The 21,611-nt window shown below is 46.7% G+C and overlaps 1 protein-coding gene across 12 annotated transcripts in view; it reads left to right on the top strand.

The window, feature by feature from the left end:
- TLN2 (talin 2) overlaps positions 1-21,611 on the top strand; it is a 498,466-nt gene that overhangs the window by 424,767 nt on the left and 52,088 nt on the right. For 10 of the 12 annotated variants that reach the window (XM_060417828.1, XM_027971770.2, XM_027971771.2 and 7 more), the window contains 3 exons: positions 6,758-6,904; positions 11,095-11,196; positions 13,650-13,769. In XM_060417828.1, coding sequence (XP_060273811.1) covers positions 6,758-6,904; positions 11,095-11,196; positions 13,650-13,769 — 369 coding nt within the window. The remainder of the gene's footprint in view (positions 1-6,757; positions 6,905-11,094; positions 11,197-13,649; positions 13,770-21,611) is intronic. The other 2 variants (XM_060417827.1, XM_012181413.3) reach the window with 1 other exon arrangement.

Below are 21,611 nucleotides of genomic sequence, written 5' to 3'. Positions count from 1 at the left end.
CCAGCTAAGCCTGCCTTAATTGAGAGCCTGCTGTGTCTTTCCCTGTCTGAAGGCAGCCTGCATGTGGGGTTTGGCCTCCGCAGTGTGATCAAGATGAGGTTGCCATTGGAGTTAGACAAAGCGGTCCTGGGTGAGGCATAGAGTAATTGGAGCAGGCTTCAAAGACTCTGATCTGGCCCTTTAAGTATCTGTAAAACTTTCATATGTGGAGTGAAGGAGAATAGACCTTCTAGAGAATTCTGGGTGATTCATTTCTGGGACAGCCAAGAGCAAGGATGTATTTTTGTAGATTTTGATGCTTGGTGTGGAAAAAGTGTCCTTTATGTTTTCTAGGGAGTTTCAGAAAACTGTTTTGTGATTTACTTCTGCCACTCCCCAAATTAGCTTCTGATCCCTTACTGTGCCTTTATGGGAAACCAGATAACTTGGCGAGCCGCTCTCTTCTCCCTCAGAATGTGTACCTGCTTTAATATAAAGGCACAGAGTTTTTGCCACCCATAGTCACTTCAGTCTGAGTGAGAATTACAGAAACATGCAAAAAGACTGATGCTGGGAGGGATTGGGGGCAGGAGGAGAAGGGGACAGCAGAGGATGAGATCGCTGGATGGCATCACCGACTCGATGGACATGAGTTTGAGTGAACTCCGGGAGTTGGTAAAGGACAGGGAGGCCTGGCGTGCTGCAATTCACGGGGTTGCCAAGAATCAGACACAACTGAGCGGCTGAACTGAACTGCACCTTACATTTTACCTTTTTAATCAATGAGATCATATTTATGTGAGATTCTCTCTCTGAAGAGTTACATATAGATGTCATTTTTCAGGCTTCCATCGAAATGAAGCAGTCTGCACATTTTGTGTTTTGCCTTCTCGGTGCCGTGAAATCCGCCATTGGCCTAAATGACCAGTTCCCCTCCATCACATCCCTCAGGGAGAGAGCTCTGCATTCTGGCACAGTTCCCGCAGGATAGCCATCCGTGATCACATATGTCATATCTCATCAGACGTTGCATTTGAAGGACTCTTCTTAATTCCCGTGGCTTTTCAATTTTCACGTTCCAGTGGCTCACATAGCCTCTTCTTGGAGTTCTTCTATTTCATTTAATCATTCAAAAGAGTTATCACTTCCCGTCTCTCACTACCTTCTCATCTACCAAAGCAGTTTCTTGGGTCTTTTGGAAGGCTCCTTTCTCCCTAAGGTGGATCAAGGCAGCCACGGCCACTGCATGGCACCTGGGCAGTGTGGTTCTCTCACTACCTGGCATTAGGTCAGACTCCCCAGGTAAGACCACAGGCCCCTGCTAGACTGTCCTCGATTCAGACACTGGCCCTAAGCTCCAGGCTCCCTAGACCTCTCTTACTCTGACCAGCTGGCTACATTCAGGGGTTCTCACCACTCCTTAAGTTGGTTAATTTGCTGAAACAACTCAACTCAGGAAATTGCTCTGCTTACAGTCACACTTTTATTATAAAGGATGCATGTGTGCACATGCTAAATCACTTCAGTCTTGTCTGACTCTTTATGACCCCATGGATTATATAGCCCTCCAGGCTCCTCTCTCCATGGGATTCACCAGGCAAGAGTACTGGAGTGAGTTGCTATGCCCTCCTCTGGAGGAGCTTCTCTACCTGGGAATTGAGCCCACATCTCTTAAGTCTCCTGCATTGGCAGGCGGGTTCTTTTACCACAAGCACCACCTGAGAAGTCCATGATAGAGGATAACCAGCCAAAAGAAGAAACCCAGAGGGTGAGATCTGAGAGGGTCTCAAATTTGCAACTCTCATATCCTCAGGATGTATCACCGTCCCAGCTTACTGCTATGCATCACCCACCAGCTTCCTGTCCAGAGCTTTTATTGGGATTTCACGATCATATGACCAACGATTCCATCATTCCCCCTCATTTCCCCAGAGGTGGTGGTCAGAGTGATACTGTGTTGCTTAAAGTCCCAGCCAGCCCTATTCTGAATCTACCTAATGGCCCCATGAGACCTTGTTGGCATAAGCTACTGTGTGGCCACCATAAATAACAGACACTTGTGTGATCACTTGGGAAATACTAAGAGGTTAAAAGTTCCTAGGAACTGAGGACAAAGATCAACCAAATGTCTTAGTTTTCAGCAATGGGTGAGGTTCCAGGGCTGGGTTTCATCCAGTGGCCAGCTACCTGGAGTTGAAAGACACATGCAGTCTAGGCCCTGGGAGGCAAGGAGTGAGGCTCCAGGGGAAAAACTGGGCAACTGGTAACAAGTTCATGGTCAGGCATGGAGGCCACAGTGGCTGAGAGAGCTGGGGCCAGGCTGATGCCAGGATGTTAGGCGAGGGGCGCCCAGCCAACTTTATGGATAGCTCCTGATCCTGAGGTCTCTTGCTTTTGCCACCTGGTACCTGGTTGTTTCACTTTGTTTAAAAGCACCCTTTTTAGAGGGACAGGCTGAAACCTCCCCCTTGTAGATGGTACATTCCCTCCATTAAGGTTTATTTTTTCAGGAGTGCCGTTAAGCCTGACCTGATCTAGCCATAGGTTCATTTCCCTTTTGACTGGTGGCCTAGGCTCAGCAAATGGCCAGCTGGTCAGTGGCGATTGTCCTCTACCAGGCCTGTAAGCTCTAAGTGCTTAAGCTCCCATTCCAGATTGCAGCTGTCAGAGGGCCCTCATCCAGTCCCCACCTTCCAGAGTGCTGTCGGGATTTCAGAAGGTGCATGGCGCTCAGCGTAATGCTTAGCACAGAAGGGTCCCCTGGAAATGTCCCTTGCAAATTAGCGGCTGTCCTTGCATCGCCGCTCTTCTGTGGTTTGATGTTTATTGTTATTCCTGGTCCCCTCTCTGTCACCTAAGATGAAGCATTGTCTATAAAATGCTCAAATACCCAGCCCAGGATACAAGAACCAAGACTTTAAAACTGAACAAAAGTCACACTGGGTCCACAGGTTGGCTTTTGCGTATACAAATACATGCTAGCCCTTGGCATCTTGCCAGCATCCTTAGGAATGTTGTTGGGTTTTCTTGGTCCAGTTAGAGGAGCTGGGGCATGTCATCATAGCCCCAGTGAGCCCAGTCTGTGGCTTGGGGGCAGGGGAGGGCCAGGTCCTGTTCTGACCACCCCCGCTACACACACACACCACATCTCTGCCCCGAACTGTGCCACCCATGCTCTTTTGAAGCCTAAAAACAAATGATTCCATTTCTCTCTTTTTTCTGTTTACCTGTTTGGCTGTGCTGGGTCTTATTGCTGCATGCGGGGTCTTTTAGTTGCTGCATACAGGATCTTTAGTGCTGCATGTGGGATCTAGTCCCTGACCAGGGATCAAACACAGGCCCCCTGCATGAGGAGTGCAAAATCTTAGCCCCTGGACCATCAGGGAAGTCCCAAGATGGCTCCATTTATTTCTAAATGAGTCTCCAGAGGAGAAATTTGCACCAATGGCCTGTGAAGGTTATGCTTATAAAAATACCTCCAAAAATAAAAATGAGTCTCTTTCAGTACCTTAAACCCACCTTCTAGAGGAAAGCAGAACAAATGGCTTGCAAGGAGCACAGAGCCTGGCTGGAGAGATGGGGCTGAGGTTAGTTGGCGGAGAGACAGCAGAAGGGGCAGGGGTTGTGTGCCAGGCACTATACCAGACTCTTCCCATACAGGGCTCCACTCCTCTTCTCGGTGCACATGCCTTCTCACCCTTCGACCTTTGTACAGGCTGTGCCCTCTGCCTGGAAGCCTCCTCCATTCCCCCCTTCTCCTCACCTGGTGAGAGACTGAATTCTTCCTCCAGGGCCTAGACATGTCTGAGAAGTCTTCTCTGATGCCAAGGCTGGGTTAGGAGCCCTTCTTAGGTGCTGTCCCACTCAGCTGTTGCTACAAACAAGCCACCCTGAAATGAAGTGACTTAAAAGACTGCTATTTTTGTATTATCTCTGGCAAATGTACACTGGGCCCCATGAGGCAGTCTTCACCCAGTCCCTCCTGCGGCTGTAGCCATATGGCCGCTGGGGCTTGAAGGACCTAAGGCTCAGTCACTCCCAGGTCTGGCTCCCGAGCGGAAATCACCCAGACTTTGGGGGTCTGGAACACCCCTTGCTACTTCTACATGGTCTCACCATGCAGTCTGCCAGGCATACAGCCTCAAGATAGCCAGCCTTCTCACATAGGGGCTGAAGACTTCAAAGGCATACATCCTCAGAGAGAGCCAGGTAGAAGCTGTATCATTTTCCATTACCAGAAATCAGGCAGCATCACTTGTCACCCAGTTCTTTACTTTGAGGCCATTGCCTTCTGATGACTTTTTGACTCCTGTGTTTCATCTCAGGGCTGTAGGAATATAGAGGAAGGTTGATGAGCATACAACCATACCTGGAGGGCTTCTGGGAGGAGGTGGTATTGAGGTTGGCCCTTGAAAACAGGGCTAGGGTTTAGATGGAGGGGAGGAGGGAGGAGGCAAACAGAGCCAGTCCCTGCAGGCAGAGCATGAGAGGGTGGAGCTGTGAGTAAACCAGCCAGGTGGCAGCCAGAACTCTGTGCCAGGGAGATGGAATTTGTCTGCAAGGGAGGTGCCTCCCAACCCCATGGAGGGCCTGAGAAATAGAGAAGGTGGACACTGGTCTGGGGAAGAGTCAAAGGAACAAAGTAATCTTTGTTCCTCAAGGTTATTTGTCATGATTACCTTCTAAAGTAATTTCAGTAGTAATGTCAATAGTTCACGTTTATGTCCTAGCACCATTGCCTTGAGAATGTTGTTATTGTTCAGTCGCTAAGTCGTGTTCAACTTTGTGACCCCGTGGACTGTAGCCCACCAGGCTGCTCTGTCCATGGGATTCTCCAGGCAAGAGTACTGGAGTGGGTTGCCATTTCCTTCTCCAGAGGATCTTCCTGACCCAGGGATCGAACCTACATCTTGAACCTGTATTGGCAGGTGGATTCTTTACCACTGAGCCACCTGGGAAGCCCCACCTTGAGAATAACCATCCATAATTAATACATTTCACATCTCATCAGATGTTGATTTGAAAGGACTCTTCTTGGTTCCCATGACTTTTCAATGCCACAGGCTGAGCCAGTTCACGTGGCTCATGTAGCCTCTTCCTAGAACTCTTCTCTTTTATTTAATCATGCAAAGGAGTTATCACTTGCCATCTCTTATTGGCTTCCTTACTTTCTCATCTACCAAAGTAAAGATGCAGTTTCTTGGTCCTTTTCAAGGGTTCATCTTCCTCCGAGGAGCATCAGGGCAGCTTTGACCACTGTGTGGAGGCATCCAGTACCTGGTGCAATAGAATTCTGGCACCAGTTGCCCAGCGTTAGGTCAAATTTCCCGGGTCAGGGCACAGTCCCCTACTAGACTGCTCTTATTATAAATGATAAGATGCCTGCAACCATATCACCTCATTAGACCTTCACTGCATAGCATGGTTATAGTCATTACCATTTTACTTAGGAAGCCTCACCCCAGACCACTTAGCTAGTTAGCAGTGGAGACAAAATTCAGCCCCAGTACTTTCTCTGACCTCAGGACCTTAGCTCTTTGCCCCTTCATCTTGCTATCACTTGAGGTGTTCTTTAAGGAGGCTGGCACCACCATTCTTTCAGCCTTTCATTCACTCACTCGCCAGCGCCTGCTCTGGACTGCATACGTGTTGTTAAAGCTTCTCTGAGGACTGTCTAGGGGAACTCATGAGCACTCCAGCTTTGCCTGCAGAGTGTCTATCCCTGGAGAACTTCCACCATTCATCCTCCAACCTCATGTAAATATAATGTGTGACACAGTTTCAAACCCCATGTAGCTTTCTGCAGGTTTCTCTCTCCTGTCTGTACTTATATTTCCATAATCCAGTCGTGTTTATAGAAATGGAATTCTAGTGTGTTGGGTAACTTTGAATAGAAGTGTGTTGGTTGTAAGCATATTTTTTATTTATATCATTTTTCTTTTCCTATTAAATCTGTCAATTTGTTTTTTAGGGTATCTGTGGCATTTTTTTTCTACCACCCTAAACATAGTGATAGCTCAGAGGTTAAAGCGTCTGCCTCCGATGCGGGAGACCCGGGTTCGATCCCTGGGTTGGGAAGATCCCCTGGAGAAGGAAATGGTAACCCACTCCAGTATTCTTGCCTAGAGAATCCCATGGACAGAGAAGCCTGGTAGGCTACAGTCCACCGGGTCGCAAAGAGTTGGACACGACTGAGCGACTTCACTTACCAAAGTATACAATATCTCTTATCTAGTAAACTCTTAGGCTTCCCTGGTGGCTCAGAGGATAAAGCGTCTGCCTGCAATGCAGGAGACCCGGGTTCGATCCCTGGGTCGGGAAGATCCCCTGGAGAAGGAAATGGCAACCCACTCCAGTATTCTTGCCTGGAGAATCCCATGGACAGAGGAGCCTGGCGGGCTATAGTCCACGGGGTCGCAAAGAGTCGGACACGACTGAGCAACTTCACTTTCACTTTAAACATAGTAACATAAAGTTAGTCATAAGACGCTGGTTGAAATTGCAGGGGTTTTTTCCATTTTGATTCCAGAAAGAGATTTTTTTCTATTTGTCCTTCTGGTTTTTATTTATCTGGCAAAGAAATATATACAAATACAATAAAAGAAGAGGAAAAAGTAGAGAATACATTTTTGTGTTACATAGTGAGAGTATAGTTTTATATTCTGCTTTTTAAGGTTATCTTTTTTAAAAATTGAAGCAATAAGAGATTGAGCACCATTGTGTTCTGCTTATGGAAACTGCTTACAATTATCATCTTCTTCCAACCCCTCCTTCTCAGGCACAGCACACCCATGATGCCATCACGGAGGCCGCCCAGCTCATGAAAGAGGCTGTGGACGACATCATGGTGACGCTGAATGAAGCTGCCAGTGAAGTGGGACTGGTGGGAGGTATGGTTGACGCCATCGCAGAAGCCATGAGCAAGGTGGGTCTGGGCTCCCAGACGCCCTCCTGCACTCCTTAACTCCATTTCCTCCAAGATGTCCCTTGAACTTGGTCCCAGAGGTTTTTCTCTAAGGAGCTGGCAGTCTAGGCTGACATGAAGTAATGAAGCAATTCCCAAGTGCTGGTCTTCAAATTGGTTCCTTTGGAACCCCTGGGAGCATGTTAGAGTGTACATCCCCCGACTCTATCCCAGCCCTAAACCCTTGGAATCTCTGTGCGGTGGTGGATCCTAGTATTTTTTTAATTTAATTTAATTTCCGTTACTTTATTTATTTTTAACATGGATCCTAGTATTTAAAAAAATCTCCCCATGGTTCTGGCATCTAACCCGTTGCAGAGACCATGGAAATGGTAAGTGTAAAACCCTCAGAGAACAGCAGAGATGTCAGAGGTATCCTTTCTTCTTCAGTGACCCTTCAATTGAGTTGGGTCAGTAGGAAAGGATGGCTGGACAGTACCTCATGCTCTTTCCCCAAGGAATCCTTCCTTAGTCATGCCAGTAACTCATTAGAATGAACAACTCTTCATCAGCATCTAATGGCCATTTTCTGATAGCATAGCCAAGAACTGTGGACTTCATCTGTGTTTTGGAATGTCCATTGTTAATGTGAATACATTAATGTGGTTTTTCACGATAATAAGCGGTCTTTAATTGCTAATTTAGAGAAGATTGGTTGGTGTGTATCTCTGTAAAGAGATGATAGCCTGAAACTGTCATTAGGATAATTCCCATTAAACATTATACAGACATTATCAGACTGATAACATCCCAAGCTGGGCTGGGATGCTGGGATCCCTCAGAGCCCCCAAGCTTGCCTTGTCAAAGCACTCCAGTAGTTTCTGCTATGGGCTTCTCATGCTTCAGCTTTGGATAGTTTGGCAGAAAATGAATGGAATTCTCCTCTTCCTCAAGGCCCTTAGTTAAGTCTTAGTGGGCTTGTTTGATTTTTAGAAAATCAGAACAACAAAACTTTGAAATTAAGCCCTGTATCTACCAAAGATATTAAATAATGCAACTCAAGGTACAAATTAGAAAGTCAAATGATAATCTTTTCCTTCTTAGGAGGTGCTTTTCACCATCACTCTTATTATAGGGAAGAGTTGCATAAATTCCTGGAAGAGGGAAGTCTTTTTTGATAGCCTTTGAGCCTTGCATATTGGGATAGCTCTTCAAGAAGGAAAGTGGCTTTTGCACTGTCTGATTTCAGGGGTGTTACAGCTCTGCTCTCAGCCCAGGATACACTGGATTCTTTTGGAAGTACTGGGGAATAGGCCTGGTGTTACCTGAGGGTAATAATTAGGAACTGCTAATAACATGAGCCCCCGAGACTATGAGCAGAGGGTTTTTCCCCCCCCTCAGTTCTGCAAAGTATATACAGTAAGTCCCCTATATATGAATGAACCTTCAAGTTGCAAACATGCATCTGGTTCCAGCAAGGAACCAGAACCTGTACCATCAACGTCAGGCACGAGTGAAATTGCAGCTTGCCCTCCATCTCTTACTGCTGACGATCCTTCAGCTCTACCATCTCCTACCTCCTCTCTCTCCTCCAGTAGTAACTCTAATTGCCTGTTCACTCAATGCCCGCCCTGGTATGCCAGCTGTTGTAAAGTGCTACTGTATTTTTCTAGGTGCTGTACTGTAAGATTTTAAATGTTTATTTTTTGTTTGTATGTATTATTTGTGTAAAAAGTATTATAAACATAATACAGTGTACAGTGCTATATAGTTGATTGTGTTAGTTGGTTACCAAGGCTAACTTTGTTGGAGTTAAAACAAACTGGACTTACAGACACGCTCTTGGAATAGATTTCCTTTATATGTAGGGGAGTTACTATGATTGGGATTTCACTGATGCTCCTGAACTCCTATCTACCCTGACCTTACATCCCAGGTACCATATAGTGTCTCTTTCCTTTGCTAAGCCCACCCGGGCCTGCTCATCACTGAGAACTCTGTATTAAGTGATATCTCAGGTCTTTTGATCACCTAAGCAGCAACACATTATATAAATATATATTATATAAATATGTCATTTTCTGAGCTTGGATTATTTGGTTAAAACACTGACATACTATTAGAATCATTGTCTGAAGTTCCAAAAGGCAGTGAGTGACCGAAAAAATCCAAGTGTACATAAAGTTAATTCTAACTTGGGTACAATTCTTGACACTTTTAGAGCCTCTGCTCTGGAGGATCTCTTTGAGACTTTTCTGTCTGTATATAAGCACCAGAAGGTTTGGGAATTAATAGGTTACCATGAAGTAATAAGCTTTCTGGGTAACCTTGGGCAAATTACTCAAGCTTTCTAAACCTTGTTTTCCTCCATTCAATCAGCTTAGTCTCAATCTTTGGGATTTTATGGTCAAGTCACTTTTCCTTGTTTGCTTTGGTGTTTGGGGGATATTTTTTTTTCCTTTTGGTCAAGGAAGGTAATTAAAAAAAACAAACAAAACCCTTGGTATCTACATCAGTAATATTCCATAAAATAAAGGACATGTTAACACCAAAAAAAAAAAGATTAGAAAGGCTATAATTTCAGAATGATGGAAAGTTCTTTCAACTAAATGAATTTTAAATCCTATTTTTTAAAATAGTCACTTCTTTGTTCTTACTGCTCTCATTGTCTTCACACTGGGAAAAGGTTCATCATGGCGGCCCATGGACACTGTGTTCTAAGCTCCTGTCTGGCTCTAACATCCTGGCATGTTTGCAGTTACATGACATCTCATATGGAGGTTCCCAGCACATGGCCTGACCCTTACGAGATGCCCAGTTAATTTATACTGAGTATGTGAGTCCACACCTCAATCCTCATTTGACCAGTGAGGCCCCCTATCTCCTGATAAAGAAACATTAAAAAAAAAGATCCATCTTGGAGTCTGTGTTGTTGGTTTAGTAGAGATTACATCCAGCTTATGCAAGCTCTTTATACTAGGCTACAGTGACGCATTCATTCAACTCACATTGTAGCAGGGATCTGCTCACGATATGTAGCTCCCACTGAAGACTCCATCTAACCTTTTCCTAATTGCGCTGTGATCCCTAGTGTGTTCCCAGACTGTCTAGCAGAGAGCTGCCAGGGAGATCTTAGATAGATCATCGCCTACTGCAGATCCCACCATTTTCTTCATGATTGCAAAGTTCTTCGTTAAATAGGTCCAGCCTGATTCCCACCCCCTCCACAGCCCTCTCCCGTTCACTGCTCTCACTCTTCCTGTGTCCATTTCTGTTCACCTTGTCTCCTCGCCTAGAATATTGTTTGGCAGCCAGTGGTGGCAGTCGTGATGGTGGTGGTGGTGAGGATGGGTTGCCTTCCTCATAACCACCATGGACTTGATCACCATCATCATCTTCATTATCATGCTTATCCTTTCTACTCTCTTCATGTAGATGGGGTGTCGTCTCAGTTGATCTTTATTACAGCCTTATGATGAGCTTTGACATTTCCAATGAAAGACCAGAGAACCAGTTTAAATACCCAGCTTGAGGCCCATTCACAAGTCTTGGAACCAGATTTCAAATCAAGTCTTCTGAGCCAGTAAAATCTCCAGCCTTCAAGGGGCAGACCCCCGACCCACTCCTCTACCCCTTCCCCTCCACACTGATCTCTCAATTCTTGTGGCGCTAGAGTCAGATAAACAAGTTCTGCTATGTTTTCACCTCCTCTTCCCCAAGGTAGGTCAGAAGCGAGGGTTCTAGGGTATAGACATCTTTGGGCTACACTGTTCTAGGAAAGCCCTTTGTGATGGAGGGTCTGTATCCTCCCCCGCTCTTTGTTCTCCATTCTGACTTTCCTGCATGTGTCCGACTCACACCCACCTCCCCGTGTGCTTGAGTGCTGATCCCGCTCCTTGAGACTCCTTCCCCACCTTTTGTGTATGGCAAACCCCTGACCTGGTGAGACTTGACTGGAGGACCATTCCTCCAGACAGCCCTACCAGTCTCCTCCAACAAATGGGGAGCCTCTCCTTGTCTGTGTGCCCTGAGTGACTTGTGTGCACCTCTATCACAGAAGTCCCTATCACAGAAGCTGGGGGATTCTGCTGACTCTGGACCAAAAAACTCTGCAGGCCTCTCCATTTTTTCCAAGTTACTGATTCTGAAAAATGAAGCTCACATTGAACAAGCCTCTGATGACCCATGGGCTCTTTTCTTCTCCCCTGTAGCTGGATGAAGGTACTCCTCCAGAACCGAAGGGGACGTTTGTCGACTATCAGACGACGGTGGTTAAATACTCCAAAGCTATCGCGGTAACAGCTCAGGAAATGGTAAGAGGAAAACGGGCTGCTCCGCCACTGCTGGTTGCCCTCTTACCCGCTGCACCACTGGATCTTCAGATCTGGGGTCTGTGGTGGGGAGAGATCAGTTCTCTGTATTTCTAGTTCCTCCCAGGCCGCAGCTTTGTCCCAGTCTGTGGTCTGTGTTTCTGGCTGCCTGTGGTCTAAAAGCCCCAGGCTACTGGACACAGGCCACAGTGGACACTCTTCTCATGAAAAAGCTCCAGATTAAAATGACTGAGAGTTGGGCATGAGGACAGGGGAGCAAAGAAAAGGGAGAAAATGAGGAAATGAGATGGAAGTTGCGAGTTACAGAGAAAGAACAAAATCCTGTTTATCTCACAGAAAACTTGAGATGTTTTTAGCGATTAAAGTTACAGTACAAGAGAAGGCATTTGGAGACAAAACTGAGATTGTCTGGTGGAATCAAATTTAAATGTTTGGACAGTGCTTATAATGAATAGTACAATATTGACAGTCTTTCAGGCAAAATGAAACACTGTGGTTATATGAAAAATTTTTTCTCCTGGCAACAGAAAGGCATGTAACTTTTGGAGGTGGCTTTTTTGTTTTGTTTTTTTTCTGAAATGTAATGTATTCAGAATTGTATTACATGGATATTTAGCTGAAAATGGCATTGAGATCCAGTGAATACTATCTTGATAGGTTAAAAAGTTGTACAAGGAAAGAAAAGTATTGTCCTCAGAGCATTAGTATGAGGACCTAGTAAGAAAGTTCTTAACTTCTGAAGGCTCAGATGTCACAGGATAAAATTAAGAGATGGCCTCTTAGATGCTGCCACCTAAGCCTGAGTTGCAGGGACCAGACTAGGCCACCGCATGGTCCCTGCCCCACCAAGCCAGGCGCCTCTCTGGATGGTTTTGTCGTGTAGTCAAGTGTCCACTAGAGGTTGAGCTTGGACTACAGAGGCTCCCCTGGCGGCAGCTGTTCATTCTTAGAAACTCTGTGGTTGTGCCAGGCTCGATGTTGTTGAAAAGGACTTGGACTGCAGAGGAAGGAACAGTACCCGTCTCGGCGACGGGGAGAAGGCTGGAGTTGGCCCTGAGCTGGCCCTGCTCAGGAGTGCTTAGGGGCACCATGGCTCAAATCCGGCAGCCCAGCAGCGCTGACTCCTCTGAGCAGGGAGCTCAGCGCAGAAGCGGTGAAAATATCTTCAGTGGCCTCAGGAGTTTCTGGAAGAAAGTTTCTCAGCCCACCCGTCTTGACCTTCAGTGTCCACACACCTAAGGGGCCCAGTATTGCTGCTCCTGGGTGGGCTGGCTGGAGCCTTGAGGGGTGAAGAGCCCTGGGGGGTGAGAGCCCCCCAACACTGACAGTCCCCAGGGTCATTGTGCTCCTCATGGCAGGGTCACGTGGATCAGCTCTGGGCACAGCCTTGTTCTCTGGGCACGCAGTGTGTATTTCTGCAACCCCACACTTCCACCCGAAAGCCTATGACATTTCCTGGTAAACATGCCTTAGATGCGCCCACGTTCCTGTCCAGCTTGAGTGGTTGTGTAGTCATTTAACAGATTTTTTTTTTCAAGTCCTTTAAAATCAAGGACTTCAAATGCCACAAAGAGTGAGGAAGTATTGTCACCCAGAGTGAGAGAACAGGGGGGACGGAGGGAGGAGGCCTTGGATCCCACAGGGACATCGACACCTGTGTCGGTGGCACTTTACAACTGCCCTTGTGAGACCTAAGAGGCATTTTTGTCAGAGGCGAAAAGAAAAACTAGAAGCAAGCACATTAGCTCGGTAGAGTACACTGAGGTGAGTTTTTCTGTGAAGCGGAAGAAAACTATAGAATATCTTCAGAGTAAAAAAGGCAGACCTTGACCATTTAGGCTACAGTATTCTCCTCATTGAATTTATGACTGCAACATCATTATTCTTCAGAGCAGTGTTATTACAAAGCTGTATTCTGTGAGTTCCTTCCAGCAAAACGTTAGACTTACCCATCACCGCAGGCACGATTTCCTGATGATCCTGTCCTCATGCCCTCTCTCGGTGGCATGGCACCTGCTCCTGCGTCCACAGAGACCAGACCAGCCTGGGAGACCATACGACCGGGGGTGCGCCCTGCCCAGGGCTGGGCTCCCTTGTGGTTTCTCAGGGGAGCTCCCCTGGTGACCCGCAGGGCAGGGCTGGTGGAGGCTACCGCTCTCGCCTCCCAGAGAGTGGACCCCTTGGCGCGGCCTCCACACTGCACAGCCTGCACCCGAGCATGTCGCCTTGACCCAGCCAGGACCCGCTGGCCTGTCGTGTGGGCTGCAGCATGGGCTTTGCTTGAACTGGGCTCTCCAGCGTCCGGCCCCCACACGCGAGCCACAAGCTTAAAAGTGAATGAGACCCTTTGGCTCCCAGTGGTATTAACACGTGGTTCTCATGCTTCTCTCTGTGTGTCTGTGTGTGTTTGTGTCTTGCTTGTTTTCTTTTTCCAGATGACTAAGTCGGTTACTAACCCGGAGGAGCTGGGAGGACTGGCTTCACAAATGACCAGTGACTATGGGCAACTGGCTCTCCAGGGCCAGCTGGCAGCAGCCACGGCGGAACCAGAGGAGGTCTGCCACCTTAAGTCCCTGTGTTTAGACGCAATCCCACACTAGTGCCCGCTCCCCCGGCCGGGCGATGGTGGGGGTGGGAGGGGCGGGCGGTCTCCATAGCTCAGCTCCACTCCAGAACACTGCATCCCGATAGTTCCCTCTCCTCTGCTGCCAACCCTGCAGGTTCACACCCAGTAGCCCCGCCTGTGTTCCAGGCTCGCTGGGCTTCCTCAGGCTGCTGGGCGTAGAGCTGGAGCCATCTGGGGAGGGGTCTTCCAGACAGAAGGACTCTGTTGACAGTTTTCTGCCACGTCTCCTGTCCCCCAGCCCATCCCAAGAGCAGGGCGCACATGGCCATTCTCCTCGTACTTCCTGTGCTTGCTTAGCAACCCACTTGATTATTTGTGTATTTTCCAAAGGCTCACAGAAGTATTAGACAAGCCAAGTATGGGATCTACCTGCCCCTCCCTTGAGAAAAACCTGTGTAGCCAGCCTGCTTTTGTGAAACAAAGTCTTGCCCAAATGTTGGTAACTTTTGAAGAATTGGTCTGGATCCCTGTCCTTGGATCCCTGTGGACTTCTTGTCCTTCCCTCCCTGTCTTCCCCAAGCCACTTTCCTTAATAGCCAACACAGACTCACCTTGGAACACGTACACCTGTAGGAGGCTTAAAGAGGCAAAAGATTGACTCCAGAGGCCACTCTCTGAGAGGTCCCATATCTCATACCTCTGAGAAATCAAATGGTCCATTGACCAGCACACAGGGTGGGTGGAACTCTGGGGCCCCTGATTACACCCGAATCAGTGCTAAACACATGGAAGGGGCCTGACCCAGTGCACGGCCCCCTAGAGAAAGACAGTCCAGCTTGCAGTAAAGAATAGTGGAGTGAATTTCAGGGACCAGGGACAACAAGGTAACGATATGGTCCATGGGATTCTGAGATGTACCAGGCTGTCAAGGCAGAAGGTTGTGGCTGGTCTTCCCTTCTCCTTTCAATGACAGACAGTGTCCCCAAGTTACTGTTTCTCCGGGGAGTCAGGTCTAAGCATGTCTTCACCAAGACTCCCAGTGACACTACCAAAGTGAAGAACCAGAACCAAATCACTTTCTAACGTGTGTTGTAACAATGCATGTAAATGGAAGTATCACATATATATGTACTTGCATACATATATATCCAGCATGGGATGACTTTAGTGTCTAACAGTGCCTGCGTTTTGAGATTTTAGGATGATTGATTGAGTTTTTAGACTGCAGCATGAATAATTCTATTTGCCATGAGTCTGTCAAGTCACTGTCAGGAAAGAAAAATGGTCAGAGACCCGCATAAGATTCTGTTGATTTCTTTACACAGGCCCATCATTTAAAAAACAAAAAACAGAACCCCCACCCCTTTAATAAGAGCAACTGGACTCATAATTCATTTGATTAACATGCAATTTTGAATTTCATAAACAAGCATAAGGGAACTTCTGTTACAGTAAGGGAAAGCTTGGTTGGACAAAAGGAAGAAGTGTTTGGCTTTTTGAGAGGATTGAAAACTAAAAGAGACTATGATTGTGGGGGGAGGTTTGGTTTGGATCTCTTGTCTCTAGGAATCTTTAAAGATGGAATTTCCATGATTTTTCTCTGGTTAGTTTCAGTTCAGTTCAGTTCAGTCACTCAGTCGTGTCCGACTCTTTGCGACCCCATGAATTGCAGCACTCCAGGCCTCCCTGTCCGTCACCAACTCCCGGAGTTTCAGTGCTAGCCTAAACAGCATTGCTGAGTGAAGACCTCGTGATCTATAGAACGTATTCATATCTGAGTTCTTATGAGCTAGCAATCCCACCCTGTGTATGAAGCAAACAGTTTTCTAATTGCAGCCCAGACCACTGAAACAAAATAGGCCAGGAAAAAAATTGCATTGCTAAAAGCAAAGCAGCAAGTTCCTTTACATCCTGGCCCTGCCTTTGCGGCAGCTGACGTTTCCATTAAGGTTTCCCCTGTTCACCGTTACATCTTGAGATGTGTTTTACATTCCAGACACACGAGCAGTGTGACCTGGAGCGCAGAGGGGCAGAGAGAATATAAAATTACTGGTGGCTTGCTAAAGGAAAATTCTTTGTGTGCATTTGCCAGACAGATATTTGGGGGAAAACTGAGAAGGCTAGGAGATCCCTGAAGCAATGTAGTTTTTTTCCCCAAGCCTGTGGAATTATGTGTATACCCAAGAGAGCCCCACATCACAGCATGTGAAAATATTTATATCCAGGGCAAGTAAGAAGCTGGCCCCTTCACTGCGGGCCTGCAGTCTGCTCTGCCGAGTCAGCATTTTGGGCTTTTCCAGAATGTGACAATGACAGGAAAAGTCCTGGCTCTGCCCTCTGAACATCAAGCTGGAGCTTTGTATCTGCTAGTTTTTCCATGGGAAATTCAAAACTTTTGCTAACATCACTGCAATAACTTCTCCAGAAAAGTTAAAACCCTCTGACAGCTTGGCATTTTATGATGTACTTCCTCTTTTTAAAGGGACTTCCCTTTAAAAAGCTAAGATGTTAAAGAATCTGCCTGCAATGCAGGAGACCCAGGGGAAGATTCTCTGGAGAAGGGAATGGCAATCCAGTATTCTTGCCTGGAGAATCCCATGGACAGAGGAGCCTGGCGGGCTGCAGTCCATGAGGTTGCAAAGAGGCACAACTGAGCAACTAACACTACACTGCTACTACACTTCCTCGTTTTAAAAAAGAAGGAAAAAGATATATCCCGTGAGCCACTGGCTTCTAAATGTAAATACTGGGGAAAGGTTTCATGATGATAGTGCCGTGTCTGAGAGCACGTTGCTGTAACCACTCATAACACTGGGTGTCTTAAAAGCTGGCAGGAACATTTGTCAAGAGCCCGTGGTGAGAACCACAGCCCTCTCCCCCAGATGGGATGGGCGTCCACTCTAGACGTCCCTAAAACTTTCCACTCCAAGGCACACTTTTTGTAGGTGGGAAAGCAGTGCCCTGCACATGCTGGTTTTCCCTGCCATGTTTTCTGTCTCAGGAGAAACTGTAGTTTGTCAGATAACATCCATTACTGCCTTTCCAACTTCCACAAGCTCTCCCAGGCAAATTATACTTGACCTGGTTTCCGATGTAATTGATCTTGAAGCCTGAGAAAAATCTGTACGTTCTGTTTAGTTTGAGGCAGTAAAAGATGATGGATCAGTGTTTCTTAGGCTCCTTCCAATTGAAATGAGAGCCAGAACTTCATGAAAGCCAGGCTTCTAATTTCCCGCAAGGCACAAAACCAGGAGACAATCTTCTCCATTTTACTTTTATTTGGGCAGGATGGGGAATTGAGGGTTTTTCTTGAGGTTTAAGTATTGCTTGACTCAAGTTGCCAATTTCAAACTCCAAGTTTTATGTCTTAGAGCAACATTCCTTTATAATAAACACTGGCGGTGAGTTGGATCACTGTGGGGGTGGAAGGTGGAAGGGGTTAGTGCTGTTTGCTGAGAAGTTTAGTGTTGCTTTGAGAAGCTTAGCATTTGTAAAGCCCTTATCTGCAACAGCCTTTCAAAATGTGTTCCCTTCTAGGATGTTCCTCCAGCAGTACAAAACATCCCATGAAATTGCAGTACCATTGAGTGTGTTGATTCTGGTGTCCTTCACTAACCCATGCGCCCATGGAGACAGATAGGAATATGCAAACCGTTTATCCAATCCATAAGGCACAGATCCTGTGATGGGCTCTGGCCCATCTTCCCTGAACTGCAGTGTATAAGGCGAGAATCATTTGCCCTTCCCATTTCATAGATAAGCAAACCAAGGAGACTCAAGGAACACTGAGAAATGCCCAGGACCACACAGCTGCAACAGTTCGTGTTAAAGCCACCCTCCTTTTAAAATTTGACTTACTTATGACTGCACTGGGTCTTCATTGCTACACGCGGGCTTTCTCTAATTGCAGTGAGAGGCCACTCTGTAGGTGCAATGAGCAGCCTTCTCATTTCTCTGCCTTCTCTTGTTGAAAATAAGGGCTCCAGGTGCACGGGCTTAGTTGCCCGGCAACATGTGAAATCTTCCCGGAGCAGGGATCAAACCCGTGTCCTCGACATTGGCAGGGGGATTCTTAACCACTGAACCACCAGGGAAGTCCGAAGCCCCGTTTTTAAATAACTTTTTGGACTAAGTGAATGTTTCAAGTATAATAAGAAGGTAACAAGTTACTGTGTAGATAGAAAAGTCAGGATTCGAACCCAGGTTTATTGGGAATCACAGTTTGTGCTCTTTGCCCTGCACCAGGCTATAGAAGATAGTCATGTGATCTAGCACAGACCCAAACTCCAGGACCAAGCCCAGGGTTGACTAAGGACTCCAAAGCTTTTCTGTTGTTGAATTCATTTGGTCTCATCCCTTTGCTTTCTGGTGCTGGACTTCCTTGGGCTTCCTAACTGAAATTTCCCACTGGTGACCACTGCCAGCTCCATAGCTGTATTTAGAGGATTGCTTGCTACAAACATGATGTCATCTCCAGGAAGCAGGCTGAACGCCAGGACTTTGGGGGTGTTTTTATAGCACCGCCTTCCGAGGGGGCTAAGAGAACATGAGTGGGTCGTGGTGGCGGAGGTTGAGGGGGTGTCTTTCCACCATTTATCATGTCGGCCCATAGATTTCAGGTTTGGAATGGCTCAGGAGTGGGTGCCGCCTCCTTCCCACCCCTACGTGACTGGGGAGTGATTTCAGTGGCCTGTGGTTGTCCCAGGGCCCTGTCATTCTGCAAACAGAAAGCCCAGGCTTGGCTCTGTGCAGGGAGCAGGAGGGGTGCCTGGAGAAGGCTCTTCTGGAAACCAGGTCTTTTCTGGCACGGTAGCCTCATACCACATTCTCTAGAAACCCCACGCAGCTGGTGCTCTGGAATTCTGCACATGTTTGACTTGAGTTTCCCTTTTTAAACATAACACTGCCCCCCCTACCCCGCGCCCCGCCCTCCCACCGCCCCGGGCCTTGCCCTGGGGCATGGGTGGTTTTGTGCTGGCTTCTGACTGGCATGGCGTCTGCTCTGTCTGGGGTGGTCAGGTATCTGTAAGAAAATGCTCCCCTTTTGCTTTATGCACAGGCCAGTATCCTCCACACCATGCAACCAGGGAAAAATATAGAAACAAGTCGGTGGCCAAGGCTGTAACTGGCCTTTATAATCCCACCTTTGAATCACTTAGCCTCAACTGTTGACTATTTAGGCCAAGAATATAAATTTTAACTCCAAAGAAAGAGTATAGTAATAACAAGTTCCTTAAGTTTTAGATGTTGAGTTTCCATGAAAGATTTTGTTGGGGAGTGGGAAAGAGTTCTGCTAAGTGGAAAAAAAAAATCAAATTAGAAAAACAGTGATCTAATGAACAGTGTACCATGCTTGGGATGAAAGACTTAGATTGTCATTTGGCTTTGTGAGGGATTGGCTGTGTGATCTTGGGCTAATCACAGCACCTCTCTGGGCCTCAGTCTCCTCATTTGTAAAATGGGAAGACTGAACTCATAAGGTCTTTTTTTATTGTGAAAGTCTGTGATTGTTTCTTTCTCCATCCCCCTGCTTGACTTCCCTGTTAGTATCTTGCCCTTGAAGACCTGTGCTCATCCTTGACAGCAGAGCTCTTATCTTTGGGTTCACTCTCTTTTCTTTTTAATTGTAAACTATTTATTCATTTATTTTTGGCTGTGCTGGGTCTTCTTTGCTATACACAGGCTTTCTCTTGTGGTGGCGCACTGGCTTCTCTTGTTGCAGAGCATGGGCTCTAGGGCTCAGCAGTTGTGGCGCACAGGTTTAGTTGCTCCTTGGCGTGTGGAATCTTCCTGGACCAAGGATTGAACCTGTGTCTCCTGCATTGGCAGGCAGATTTTTAATCACTGGGCCACCAGGGAAGTCCCTTGCTCTGACTCTTGGGAACTTAGGGTTACACCATATGGGTCTGAAAAGCCTCTAGAGCCAGCCTGAGAATAGTCTTTACTGGGGCATCCCCCTGCTTCAGCTTGACCTTATGTTTAAACCAGCAGACATGCCCAGCAAACAGATGCATTTCAATGGCATTGCCACTGTGTGGGCTAAATTCAAGCCTCTCGTTCTCAGTGGTGACCCTGATGCTGCTCTAGTCCAGATGTGTTTTCAGAGCTGTCTGATTGCACGATCCTGGCCTGATGCTCGTGTCTCATTCCATGTGGAGACGGTCAGCAAGAAGCCCTGCCTAATTACAGAGCTTTTGTAGCACCTGCTCATGTGTGATTAGAAGACACCCCAAAGAGCAGAAGCTCACTTCCTAGGCAGGAGAATGCATTACAAATGATTTAAACATCCTTTGGGCCTCAGAGCGTTAAGGGAATAACATTTTCCCCTGAAAGCATTATGTCTCTCTATAACAGAGTGAGCAGTTGCAGCCTCCTCACTGCCCAGAATCGCCCTTTCTTAAACTCTGACACATGGGATGATGTTGGAAGACTGCATCCAGGTAGCTCAAATTCCCAGGTGTGTGAGTTCCCAGGTTTTACTCATAAAACCTGGACTCTGAGTAACTCTTCTTGAGAGATGCTGGAAGGATAAGCACCCAGCTTCTAATTATTGTGGATTTTTTAAAAATAACTCTTAGCTTAGGGGTATTTTGTTCTGTGTTCCTTTGCTTACCTGGGCTGTATTGATCAGACCGAAGTGGGAATTGTGAAACGAAGCCAGAAGCTTTGGGAGACTGTTTGCTGTTGTTCAGTCGCTAAGTTTTGTGCAACTCTTGGATCCCATGGACTGTAGCACACCAGGCTCCTCTGTCCTCCTCTATCTCCCAAAGTTTGTTCAGATTCATGTCCACTGAGTCAGTGATGCTATCTAACCATCTCATCCTCTGTCACTCCCTTCTCCTTTGCCTTCAATCTTTCCCAGTATCAGGGTCTTGTCCAGTGAGTTGGCTCTTTGCATCAGGTGGCCAAAGTATTGGAGGTTCAGTTTCAGCATCAGTCCTTCCAGTGAATATTCAGGGTTGATTTTTAAGATTGACTGGTTTGATCTCCCTGCTGTCCAAGGGACTCTCAAGAGTCTTCTCCAGCCCTGCATTCAAAAGCATCAATCCTTTGGCACTAAGCCTTCTTTAGGGCCCAGCTCTCCCATCTGTACATGACTACTAGAAAAACCATAGTTGGGAAATGGAGGTGGAATTTATTACACCACAAAGAGACAGCTGGCACCTTATCCATAGTGGAGCTTATTTGGCTTTTTTTAAGCAAATTACCATTTCTGATCACACAACGTAGGGGTCATAAAAAGCATGCATGCCTGCTGGGCCAGCAGCTCTAAAAGTGTGACTTTTTACGGAAACCTCAACCTGGCTTGCTGGAAAGGAAGCCTGGGCCCAGCACGGCTGCTCTCGCTCCGTGGTACAGCTGAGGAAAAAAGGCGTTCTGGTTGGTAAACACAGCAATTTTGTAAGAATCTGAACCCTTTAAAATATGCTTTATACTAAAGCTGTATATTCTGAACTTCTAATTACCCTCTCCAGGCTTTTGTGAGGAATCAATGAAATTAAATGCCTTGCCTACTTCAAAGAGGCCCTGACACACAGGAAGGGCTCAATAAACACGGGTTGAATGAATAATCCCACAGAGTTCATCTAATTAACATTCTTACCTAGTGGCTCAGGATACAGATAAGCAATGCAGCAGAAAAGGTAACAAATATTACCAAGCTTGCTTACTGGGGACTGTGGGCATTTTACAGTCTCTAAAAAGGGAAGCAAACCCAACCAAATTCCATAGTTCACCAAACACAGCCTCCTAACAGCAGTGGAATTTTCCTAGCCAGGCTCCCCTAGGACATAGGAGAAATTTTCCACGGAGGGAAGACCTCGACGGCAGG

This window comes from Ovis aries, chromosome 7 (genome assembly GCF_016772045.2).
Source record: "Ovis aries strain OAR_USU_Benz2616 breed Rambouillet chromosome 7, ARS-UI_Ramb_v3.0, whole genome shotgun sequence".
NCBI classification, from domain to species: domain Eukaryota; kingdom Metazoa; phylum Chordata; class Mammalia; order Artiodactyla; family Bovidae; genus Ovis; species Ovis aries.
Note: the sequence above shows the minus strand (reverse complement) of the source record. Positions and strands in the feature narration are given on the sequence as shown.